This window comes from Zingiber officinale, chromosome 8A (genome assembly GCF_018446385.1).
Source record: "Zingiber officinale cultivar Zhangliang chromosome 8A, Zo_v1.1, whole genome shotgun sequence".
Taxonomy (NCBI): domain Eukaryota; kingdom Viridiplantae; phylum Streptophyta; class Magnoliopsida; order Zingiberales; family Zingiberaceae; genus Zingiber; species Zingiber officinale.
The window spans coordinates 9,269,828-9,282,010 of NC_056000.1; the positions used below are offsets into that span (position 1 = coordinate 9,269,828).

The window sequence follows — 12,183 nt, forward strand, 5'->3', positions numbered from 1 at the left end:
TTAAGGTGTTTTTAATTATTTTCAATCGTGCATCCACATTTTAATCACATTGTTTTAAATATCTTTCTTGATTCTTCTTAAATTTTTGCATTCTGGAGGTCTACCCAGGCTCGAGTTTTTGCATATCTGATCAAGTCCATAAAGGAAAAAAAAAACAAGAGTATTGAAAGAACTTTTAACATTAACAAGAAAGGACATACTAATATATGCTACAGACCTGATTACAACTCATTGTTCTCTATATTCATCTTCCCATGAAGCAACCTTCTTTCTAAAGAAGAAATGACATAATAAACTCCATCTAATGAGGAGGGTCAATGGTATGCCATGGTTCAGCAGCAAAACATTGGGCGGAATTACACCCCATTCTCCACTTGCAACTCCCGGATCAGGTCATGCGCTCTACATAATGGTACCATTAATTATACAAATTTCTACACCATTTCAACTCATACTACTTACTGTATTTTCTAAACCTTAATACTCACATATTAATAGAAGATTAGAATATAGGCTGTGTCTAACTTACGTTGTATGGGCTGTGTATTGTGCACAAGGGGATCAGGCTTCCTTTTGCAGCAGATAAACCATGTGTGATTCCAACTTAGTGCCTAAGTTTTACCCGTGAGTTTTGACTCTTGGCATAAAGAAACTTTTGTCGGTACCATTGTTTCTGAATGGAAAAAAACGAAGTCCCTCCCTCCCTCCCTTATCTCCCGGCCGGGTTTCCATTGTCGTCGCCCTTCAAAAAAAACGAAGTCCCATCGGTCTCTCCAAAACGTCTCCGACTATCTAATCTCGGTAACCAATTCAATCCATTCCATTTTTGCGCTTGGTTCGTCGTTGTATTCATTACTCTCCCGTTCGGCAATTGGCATCTTTGCCCTTTCTTCTGCCACTTCGATAAATACTACTCCATAGCACCAAGAGCTGTAGAATGTTCTGAACATTTTTTATTTTGTTTTCAGACAGGATCAGTCGATGTCAATGGCGTCGATTTGCGGAAAGCTGACCTCTTCTTGGTCGGCGTCTTCTCTCTGCGGTTCCGGGGGGCGCAGCCAGCATTCGAATTGGCAACCTCGTCGATGCTTCTTCAATCTTCCATCTGCTTCGCGCGGTAGCATATTTGTGGATAATCGACCCCTGACGGCTTTGTCGACCACAAGCGCCGCACTGCGCCGCCCTTTGGAGGTCCGGTTCAATGAGGTGAACTTCTCGTTGTGATTGATTTCTGGCCTTGTTCCTTTCGTCCGCTTTATTATTTTTCTTTATAAGCTAGGGTTTTCGAACATTGCGACGCTCAGGTAATTGAATCGCTCATAAATCGAAACGATCTTGCGGAAGAAGAGGCGGAAGCGTGCCTTAATTTTTTGCTCAATGAAGCGAACGAGGCTTTAATTAGCGCCTTCCTCGTGCTTTTGCGCGCTAAAGGCGAGACCTTCGAGGAGGTATGCCTAAAACTTTGTTAGACTTTGGATCTTGTAATTCCACAAGGGGCAACTTATGGGCTTCCTTTTCTTTCTTTTAACTAAACAGATTGTTGGATTGGCGAGGGCGATGATAGGATGCGCGGTGAAGGTCGATGGAATTGATGATGCAGTTGACATTGTTGGTACTGGCGGAGATGGGGCGAACACGGTTAATATTTCCACCGGAGCCTCTATACTCGCTGCAGCAGCCGGTCTGAATGTTGCAAAGGTAGAACAGGTTCATGATCCGTAAAGGGCGTAAACAATATACACAGGCAAATAATAAAGATACTTCCCTATTCGTGCAGCAAGGTAATCGATCCAGCTCCTCTGCCTGTGGGAGCGCCGATGTATTGGAGGCGCTGGGGGTGAATATCCAGTTAGGCCCTGAGGTAGTACTCTAGGAAACTATTCTTTATCCTAAAACCTGGTTTTTTTTCTTAATCCTCTCTCAACTATAACTAGTAATGTTGGGAACTTGTTGTGGTGCAATCTGGCAGAATGACGGTATAACACCGCTTTGGCGAAATCAAAGCTAGAGTTAAGACTCTATATCTTTAAGACGAATTTATTCGCACATGGTGCTCACGGAACACGACAATCGTCTCCCAAGATACAATGACTTTATCTTGCGATAGTAGCACTACAAATTTCAAGACCTCCGAACCGAAGAAGCTTCTCGAACTCTCTAATGCAAGTATGGAATGCAATGCTTGCTTTACTTAGAAGGAATTGAGTGATTGAAATGAGGATGCGAGGGATCTTATTTATACTAAATGAAGGGGTATAAGAATCCCTTAGGTCAATTAGATCTCATCCATCCATTTGAATTTGATGATGTAAATCACATCTTTTCCTAAGAGACACACTACCTCTTCATTAGATGTCACCCTTTAGAAATCAATGAATGAGATTGAGCCATCCAAAGGACACTTAAACCTTTCAAGTTGAATGAACAAGATTTGTCAATCTTGATCCAATGATCAAGTTTTAATTTCTCATTTATATTAAATTTCCAACAATCCCCTATATGAATGAAAATTAATGCATTTATGTTATCACCTAAGGAGAGTTCAATTGAAAGATTATTGCATCAGGAGAGGTAGCTTGTGGCTTTGAACCTTCCGTAGTAAAGTATTATCAGATTTACTAGGCTGCTTAGTGAACATGATGTCTTGAACTACTCAGCTGTCCGTGTAAACCAAGGCAATGATACATACACAATAACATTTCTCACTTCTTTATAGTTCTCATTGTTTTGCCCGTTTTGACCATGGATAACATCTTGGATTCATAAGTATTTCATTGAAGCAGCCCGTCTTCATATTTATATAGGTGACCTCTTATAAAGAATATCCTACCATACTATACTTTTTTAAGTATAGGAGTTATTAAAAGTTTATAATTTAACCCTACTACATATCGTAGGTAGCATTTTTCTATCCTAGGAATGAGAGGGGAACTAGTCCAAGTGTTCATTTGAACTTTCATAATTTCGTTGTCCCATGGAACCAAAATCTTGGGATCTCCAATCACCAAGGTTGGGTTACCACTATGAATGTTCTTGTTTGTAGATTTTTAATCTTATTCCTCTTAATGTGCAATATTTTTGATCTCTATTCAAACTTTTTGTAAACAGATCAGTCAAGTTATCTTTCGATTTGACATAATCGACAGAGATAACTCCGCTAGAGATCAACTACCTGATGGTATTGTATTGTCGATGAATATATTGTGACTTACCATTATACAAGCTATTTTGTGTCCTTGCAATTGCCGATTGATTATCACAACATATCATCATGGCAGACACTGATTTTTCCCAACATGGGATATCTTCTAAGAGGTTACGAAACCATTCAGCTTCTTCTGCAGCTTTATCTAAGGCTATAAACTCATATTCCATAGTTGATCGAGCTATGCAAGTTTGTTTCGTGGATTTTGATGACACTGCTGCACTACCAATGGTAAATACATATCCACTGGTGGATTTGGAGTTTTTTTTATCAGATATCCAATTTGCATTACAATAGCCTTCTAGTATAATGTAATCCATACTCTAAGGTATATCTTAAATACTTAAGAACCCTTATTAATGTCTTCCAATGGTTATCATTTGGATTACTTGTAAATCTACTTAATTTGTTGACATAGGCAATATTCGGACGTGTGTAGTTAGTGATATACATCAAACTACCAATTATCCTCGAATATTTCAATTGGGATACAGGTTCACCATGGTTCTTAGCTAAGTGCAAGCTTAAGTCCATCAGTGTTTTCACAGGGGAAAGATCATATACATTAAATTTTCTTAGTACTGTCTCAATATAATGAGACTGTGAAAAGATAATTCTATTTAATGTTTTATCGATCTTAATCTCGAGTATAACGTCCGCTATATTCATATCTTTCATATCAAAAGTTTTGGTCAACATCTTCTTAGTAGTCATGATTATATCATGATTACTACCCATGATGAGCATATCGCCTACATATAGATAGATAATGACAAACGAGTCAGGTGTGCCTTCGATATATATGCATTTATCACACTCATTTTTTTAATACCATTTGACATCATAGTTTTGTTAAATTTCTCATGTTGCTGTTTTGGTGCTTGTTTTAGCCCATATAGTGATTTCACGAGTCTACACACCTTATTTTCTTGTCTTAGAGCCACAAACCCTTTAGGTTGCTCCATATATATTTCTTCTTCTAATTCACCATTTAGAAAGACTATTTTCACATCCATTTGATGTATCTCAAGGTTATGTATTGCATCAATAACAATGAGTACTCGAATGGATGTGATTCTTTTTACTAGTGAATAGGTATCAAAGAAGTCAAGACCTTCCTTTTGTTTGAATCTCTTTGCCACTAGCTTTGTCTTGTATTTTTTTACTAGTTCCATTAGCCTTATATTTCTTCTTTAGGATCCATTTGCATTCTAAAGGCTTGATTCCAAGTGGAATATCCACCAATTCCCAAGTATGATTTTGTATGATGGAATTTATTTCACTATTGATGGCTTCTTTACAAAAGGGAGCCTCGGAACTTGATAAGGTTTTACTTATTGTCCTTGATTCATTTTTCAACATATAAGTCATGAAATCAGGACCAAATGAATTTACTATTTTGGCCCTCTTATTACATCTTGGTTCTTCATTATTTCCAAGATTATCTTTACTCATAATTTCATAAGTTCTTTTATTTGAACTTTCCTCTTTCCTATCTTTGCAAGGAAAGATATCTAATAAAAATGCAATCGATTGTCTTTGGTCCTATTTGGTTTGCTTTAGCTTAGGCACTTCCACCTTATCCAAACAACCCCACACTTTCAGATATTTATAAGAGGGCTTATGACCCTTTCATAACTCATAAGGAGTTTTATCTTCTTTTTTTTTTTTGAGAAATTTTATTGAGAATATGACTTGTCGATAAAATAGCTCTCCCACAAATTATGGGGTAAACCCAAACTTATCAACATAGCATTTACCATTTCCTCAAGAGTTCGATTTTTATGCTCGGCAATCCCATTTGATTGAGGAGAGTAAGGAGTTGTCGTTTGATGAGTAATACCAGATTCTGCACAAAATTCATCAAATGGACCATCATATTCTCTTCTTCGATCACTTCAAATTCTTTTAATTCATTGACTAATTTGATTCTCAAATTCATTCTTGTAATTTTTGAATGCTTCTAAGGCTTCATCTTTGTCTTTTAATAGATACACATAACAGTATCTAGTGCAATCATTAATAAAAGTAACAAAGTATTTTTTTTTGCCTCCTCTAGTTTACACGAATTTTAAGTCACATATATCATTGTGAATTGATTCTAGAGGGGCCGTGCTTCTTTCCACTGAATGGAAAGACGACTTTGTCATTTTAGCTTCAACACATATTTCACATTTATGTATTGGATTAACATTAAATGTTGGTAATAAATTTAAATTCACAAGTCGTTGCAAAGTATTATAATTTACATGTCCAAGTCTAACACGCCATAAATTAGAACACTCGACCAAATAAGTTGAATTTATAATTTTATTGTCATTGAATTCACGGTGTAAAACCATTATATTCATATTGAATAAACCGTTCTCCATGAACCCTTTGCCTATGAATTAACCATTTTTTGTCAATATATATTTATTTGACTCAAACACTAGCCTGAATCCAGCTTTAACAAGAGTCGACCCTGACACTAAATTCTTTCGAATGTCGGAAATACGAAGTACATCAATTAGTGTCACTTCTTTGCCTGATAGTACCACCTTGCCAAGACCAACAATGTTGGAAGTTGCAGAATTACTCATGATTAGTTTTCTCATATTAATAAGGCATAAGTTGAAAATTGGGCCTTGTCAGATCAAATGTACCGTGTGGCACCAGTATCGACCCACCACTGCCTTGGATTGTCCACCAAGTTGGCTTCTAATAGAATAACAGTCAGGTCTAATTCTGATATATCTATTGGCATTGACTTATCTTCAGTCATGTGCACTTGAGTGACTTTCTTTGGACGTCGGTAGTCTTTAGCCTTGTAATTTGGTTGCCACAACTGTGGTATGTTCCTTGGAACTTCTTGGCCCTCCCTTAGCTCTGTCTTTTGTCGGGATATTTTCTTTTCTTGTAAGTATTTGATTCCAGTAGATTTGCCTTTGTAAATATAGACATTTTTATTGATTCTGATTGCTTGCGATTGTCTTCAATCCACATTCTTATAATCAGATCCTCAAGTCTCATCTCCTTTGCCGTGTGCTTTAGATAATTTTTCAATTCCCTCTACGAAAGTGGAAGTTTCTCGATTATCGCAACAACTTGAAAGGATTCTTTCACTGTCACGCCCTCGGCATGCAGATTATGTAAGATCAATTGCAACTTTTGGACTAGAGTTGTCACAGTTTTGGAATCAATCATCTTGAAGTCTAAGAATTTGCCAATGATGAAATTTCTTCAGTCCGACATCTTCTATTTTGTACTTCCTTTCGAGAGATTCCTATAACTCCTTTGCAGTTATCATTGGAATATACACGTTGTATAATGTGTTGTCAAAGCCATTGAGAATATAGTTTCGACATAAGAAGTCACTATGTCCCTAAGCATCATATGCCCCCCTCTTATCTTATCAGTCTTGTCTTGAGATATGGAGGGTGCATCTTCACGTATAAATCTCACAAGGTTCAACATGGTTAGGTAAAACAGCATTTTTTGCTGCCACCTCTTGAAATCCATACCTGTAAACTTCTCTAGCTTCTCGTCGTGCGCTAGTGGAACAGGAGCCGTCGATGATGAATCCATTAAGACTGCATGAATAAATTCGTTTAAAATTGTTGGGATCTTGTTGTGGTGCAATCTGAGCACGGGCAGAATGACAGTATAACACCAATTTAGCAAAGTCGAGGCTGGAGCTAGACTCTATATCTTTAAGACGAATTTGCCCCGCACACGGTGCTCACGGAACACGGCAATCGTCTCCCAAGATACGACTTTATCTTGTGATAGTAGCACTGCAAATCGCAAGACCTCCGAACCGAAGAAACTTCTCGAACTCTTCAATGCAAGTTTGGAATACAATGCTTGCTTTGCTTGGAAGGAATTGAGTGATTGAAATGAAAATGTGAGGGATCTTATTTATACTAAATGAAGGGTTATAAGAACATCTTGGTTCAATAAGATCTCATCCATCCATTTTGAATTGGATGATGTAGATCGCATCCTTTCAAGAGACACACTACCTCTTCATTAGATGCCACCCTTTAGAAATCAATGAATGAGATTGAGTCATCCAAAGACACTTAAACCTTTCAAGTTGGATGAAAAAGATTTGCCAATCTTGATCCAACGATCAAGATTTAATTTTTCATTGACATTAAATTCCCAACAAGTAATATGTTATAAGCAAATGAAATACGATTTATATGTTTCAAACAGTATAATGCAATATATAAATATTCAAATGTGTTTCTTTTCATGTTTTGATCTGCAAAAGGGGGTAAAAGGCTGTGTGAAGGAAGCAGGTATAGGGTTCATGATGTCCCCACTTTATCACCCAGCAATGAAAATAGTTGGTCCTGTCAGGAAAAAGCTTAAAGTGAAGACTATCTTCAACATTTTGGGTCCAATGTTGAATCCAGCAAGAGTGCCATACGCGGTTGTTGGTGTATACCAAGAAGAGATAGTAAGTAAATTTTGTCTGTCATAATTTATCAGAGTTTGAATTGTTTTTGTTTCAATCAATTAGAATAACTCGGTATCATCATTAGTATCAAGCTTTGTATGTCAAAACTATTTGGGGTTGGGGTTCACTGAATGAATTTTATCTTACCATTAAATTAATTGAAAATTATACCATTAGTAATGTTTAAATTTGTTCGAATCATCTTTTAGTATATTGACTAGTATTTTCTTTGGCCTTCCTCCAACCTATTACACCTTTTACTCTAATTGATTTAACTCTTGTATCTATAAAATTTATTGGTCGCCTTTGGATATATCATATCATCTCAGTTTATTTTCTCTCTTGATTATAGTTACACATAATTACTTTTTGGTGATAAAATTTATAAAGCTAGAATGAGTCATGTCCATTAGTTTGAGATGAATAAGTATGGTAATCCATATGCCTATATATTCTAATGGTGTTCACCTCTCAAATGACTAATAATTTTGGGATGGAATGAATTTCATTCCAATTCCATGTAGTTTCTGAGCAGGCCTATACCTCTAAGTCATGATGAACGTGAAGGTGTCTATTGATGGTATGATGCTCTGCTTCCATTTGTCTCACATGGACAAATGTCTGAGAATATGTTTGGTAAGGTCACATAACGCCTATATCTGATCACCTTAGGGAAATTCAGGTTGTGGAGAGGAAAAGAATTCCAAAGTATTTGCACTTATGGTACAATATTTGTGCCTAAGTGTTTTTATTTGTTTAGATCATAGTGGTTGCAAAGAATTAAATCTTCAACTATTAGTTTCTCCTAAAAAATACAATTATTCCCACGTGTTTAGATAAAAGGGCAGTCCGGTGCATGAAGCTCCTGTCATGAAGGATCCCTTGTACGCAACCTTATATTGCTTTTTGCAAGAGGCTGTTTATAGGATTCGAACCCGTGACCTTTAGGTCACAAAGCAACAACTTTACCGTTGCAACAACTTTACATGTTTAGATAATGAAGGAAAATTATGGATGCTGAATTCTTTCTTATCTTGATCAGGTACACAAAATGGCTAAAGCATTGCAGAAGTTTGGAATGAAGAGAGCATTAGTAGTTCATTCTAAAGGTTTAGATGAGATAAGTCCACTTGGTATGATCAAATCTTTTTAGTGAACCTTTTTTGGTTTAGCTTTTATCTAATTTGGAACTAGTGTCCATGCTTTTTTTTTCTCATCCAATACAGTTTCAATTTTTTTACTGATTATGTTACAAACTGATTTTCCCTGCAGGATCTGGATATTTCCTTGATGTCTCTCCGACAGCAATAAACAAACTATACTTTGAACCGTGTAGGCTACTCATTTGTGCATCTTTTTCCAGATAATTATAATTTGACTGAATCAAAACTAAACTCTCAAACTGTAATAATAATGTGTTATCCCATTCCTATAATCTTTAAGCCCCCTGTAGTTTCCTAGTAAATGAAATACATGGTGATGCAGTGGACTCTGGTATTCCTCGTTGCACTCTAGAAGATCTTAAAGGAGGCGGCCCACAGTTTAATGCAGAAGTTCTTAGAAGAGTATTGTCCGGTGAAAAGGGGCCAATTGCTGATGCACTTGTAAGGCAGTTCCTTTTTTGTCAATTTTAGTTGCTGTTTCAATTTTCTCAGCAGCAACATGTCTCTTCAGTTTTAAAGTAAATTCCAAAGCAAAATGACTTTTTTTTTTACAGAATACTGGCTAGCTTAGCTAGTTTTCATAGGCTTTCTACTCTTTACATAGCCAATTTATCCTTTAGGGGTTTTGTTGCATCATCTTATTGCATGGAAATGGGTGGTTGCATCTTTCCCACAAGTCATAGTAATCTTGCAAATAAACTGATTGGTGGTAATTTAATAATGAAAATTTCAATTTTAGCAGCTACAGGAGTCTTCTATTTTTGCTGATCAGTTTCTTTAGACATTTTTTTTAATTCTCTGCCAACATTAAAACTACTTGAAGTTATATACTAGCTGTAGCTTAAGTAGAAAACTGTTGTTTTGATATTCTATTATATGTAGAAGGTAGAACTATGTTAATAAGTTTATGTTGAGAACCTCCAATTGAAAGCTTTGCACTTCATACTATTTTTGTTTTTTGTGAATGAAGTTGCTCTTTTGTTACTTCGTTCTCTCTTATCCTTTTGATTGGCTGCTGTTATTTGCCCCAAATCCTCTACATTAACATTCTTGCTTGATCAAATTTAAAAGCTTCCCAATTATTCAAGTTGAATATAGCAATGGCTAGAGTTTACTGAAACTTACATCAGATTGAATAGAAGTATACTAAGAAGATCTCTGTGCTTGCATTTGGTCTCTTTATAATCGCGCCAATGATGCAGGTTCTCAATGCCGCAGCTGCTCTTCTCGTCACCGGCCATGTGAGTAACTTTAGTGATGGTGTAGCACTAGCTCAAGAGACGCATCGATCTGGGAACGCCATCAACACGCTAGCTTCCTGGATTGCAGTCTCCAATGTTGGTTAATAGTTTCTATTTGGTTTTGCTGTTTCGGTTCTGCTTGCTCATAAAAAAGTAGTTCGTTGCTACTTTGTGTGCATGGATACTTTTATCCTCTAAAATTTTCTCACATTTGCATTGTTGTATACAGAGGCCATGATAAGCAAATTTGCGGTCTCTATGATCAGCTCCTCGATTGGTTTAAAAAGCCTAGTTGCTGGATCTATCTGCAATAAATTACTCGACTTCCTCGTCGGGACATGCTGAGGTAAAGGTAGAATGTGAAGCCGAGTGATATTATATTTATCAATGCAATAAATGTTCAACTTGAATAATTGTGGAATATTGATTAATGTGGATAACCCTGTTTATCTGTCGTGATTGGGATGCTGACACTTGTTTATGGATAGCAAACCCTTGTTCTTTCATTTTAGTTTCAATGCCGCTTTTAACTCAAGATGGTTTGGGAGGACAAAATTTGATAAATTGCTATCAATGATACTGATGACTCATTTAGTTGACATTGGACCCATGAGGAAAATATCTATTTTTAGGAGTGCAATAGACCAGGATTAAAAAAGGGCAGTTACCCCAAGTGCAATATATATTGCGTTGCCCGTGTCAATGTGGTGGTGCACTGGTGCTGTCCATACATAGACGGATCCAGAAATTAGAATTAAGGGAGGTTATTCAAGGAAGTAAAAGATGATTTCACTCATTTTAAGTTAGAATTAAGGGAGGTTATTTAAGGAAGTAAAAGATGATTTCACTCATTTTAAGTGATGTAGTATCATCAATCCCACAATAAGATTCATATTTAAATGATTGATTTTTTGTAATGTATATGTAAGTAAATCAAGCATGCAGTAGATCCCCAAGAGGGAGGGTATTCTGTGTCTGTCAGCCCGGTGATTTAAATCTATGTCTAAGGAAGTAATTCTACCTACTGAAAATTCACTGTGTTGTGCTCAATTGGAGGCATGAGGAGCTATCCAAGAATTAGAGTTAGGAGTTGACTTAATATAATAAATTATATATTATTATATAAAAAACATAATCTCAGAGTAATTTTAAAATAATAATTAATCATGACTTAGGTTAGAAAATAACATGCACGATGTTAAACAAGAAGTTAAATATACGAAAATTTCTAAAGTTAAAGTACAAATAAGAAAATCTTGACTCTAAACTAAGATCATAATTCACAATGTTCACAATTTTAAGCCTAAAATGTGAATAATAATTTCTATCTATTTGAGAAAATTTTAAGTGATTCTGTCCGAGTGCTGAGACGATGGTCGCTGAGGACGTGGCGCTCCCTGTTGACTTCCCGTAGGCTCCAGGAGGGTGTAGACCTCTGTCGAGAACCTGCAAGCACAAAACTGGGCCGGGAAGGGGTTCTCGACGACGACCCTCCGACGCTCAAGTCAGTTTCCGGCGGCGAGAATTCGAAGCAGAGTAACGAGTACTGTAGCTACAGTGGTCAATAGCGCATACCTCCGTTGAAGTCTGGGAGTCCTTATATAGGGCTCCCTGAAGGTGCGTGCACGCTTACTAAGATGTGTGCGCTTCTCAAAGCATACATGTAATGAGTGTGTCAGAAAAGCATGTCTGACATCATACCTTAACAGACCGGGCATATCTCTGACGTGACAGTGGAGGCTTCCATCGTACGATTCTCTGCCTGACCATGCCGCCAATCATGTCGCTTGTCGGTGACACCTGCCCTGAGGAAGATATCCCCTCCTGCTCATCTGGCTGTTTACAAGACTGAGCGGGGGGTCCGCTCGGTTGCACCTCCATATTGCTGAGGGAGTGACCGAGCTAGTGGGAGGCCCGCTCGTCCCCTAATGCTTCATCCTGCTCTCGCCTCACCACGCGTAGTCGAGCCGTGTCCACCGTCCGGCCGAGCGGGGACTCCGCTCGACCCTTGAGCGTCGGAAACCCAGCGTTGCGCTGGGTTGTTGCATCGCCGCTCGAGCAGTACACCGGTCGCTCAGCCGAGCCCGAGATGTTGACCGTGCTGACTCTAACCCCCACGCGTCATTG

General features: G+C 37.5%; 1 protein-coding gene across 3 annotated transcripts; it reads left to right on the forward strand.

Annotated features, from left to right (window-relative positions):
- The first annotated feature begins 681 nt into the window (after positions 1–681).
- On the forward strand, positions 682–10,524 carry LOC122012309 (anthranilate phosphoribosyltransferase, chloroplastic-like). Of its 3 annotated transcripts, none has more exons than XM_042568801.1 (11): positions 682–801; positions 969–1,206; positions 1,280–1,448; positions 1,537–1,698; positions 1,778–1,861; positions 7,464–7,652; positions 8,695–8,785; positions 8,925–8,984; positions 9,138–9,256; positions 10,018–10,152; positions 10,286–10,524. In XM_042568801.1, exons 2-11 carry the CDS (start codon positions 1,202–1,204, stop codon positions 10,292–10,294), a joined length of 1,023 nt encoding a protein of 340 aa, XP_042424735.1. In that variant the 5' UTR covers positions 682–801; positions 969–1,201; the 3' UTR covers positions 10,295–10,524. The 3 variants fall into 3 exon arrangements, with proteins under 3 accessions (XP_042424735.1, XP_042424733.1, XP_042424734.1); XM_042568799.1 differs by having other exon boundaries at positions 1,305–1,448; XM_042568800.1 differs by lacking the exon at positions 7,464–7,652 and having other exon boundaries at positions 1,305–1,448.
- The last annotated feature ends 1,659 nt before the right edge of the window (positions 10,525–12,183 follow it).

Bases quoted from the DNA above. Each gene is read 5' to 3' on its own strand.
- LOC122012309 (XM_042568799.1), top strand. From the start codon at position 982: ATGTCAATGGCGTCGATTTGCGGAAAGCTGACCTCTTCTTGGTCGGCG. The intron at 1,449-1,536 runs GTATGCCTAAAA...TTAACTAAACAG, and splicing joins AAGGCGAGACCTTCGAGGAG to ATTGTTGGATTGGCGAGGGC. The intron at 1,699-1,777 runs GTAGAACAGGTT...CTATTCGTGCAG, and splicing joins CCGGTCTGAATGTTGCAAAG to CAAGGTAATCGATCCAGCTC.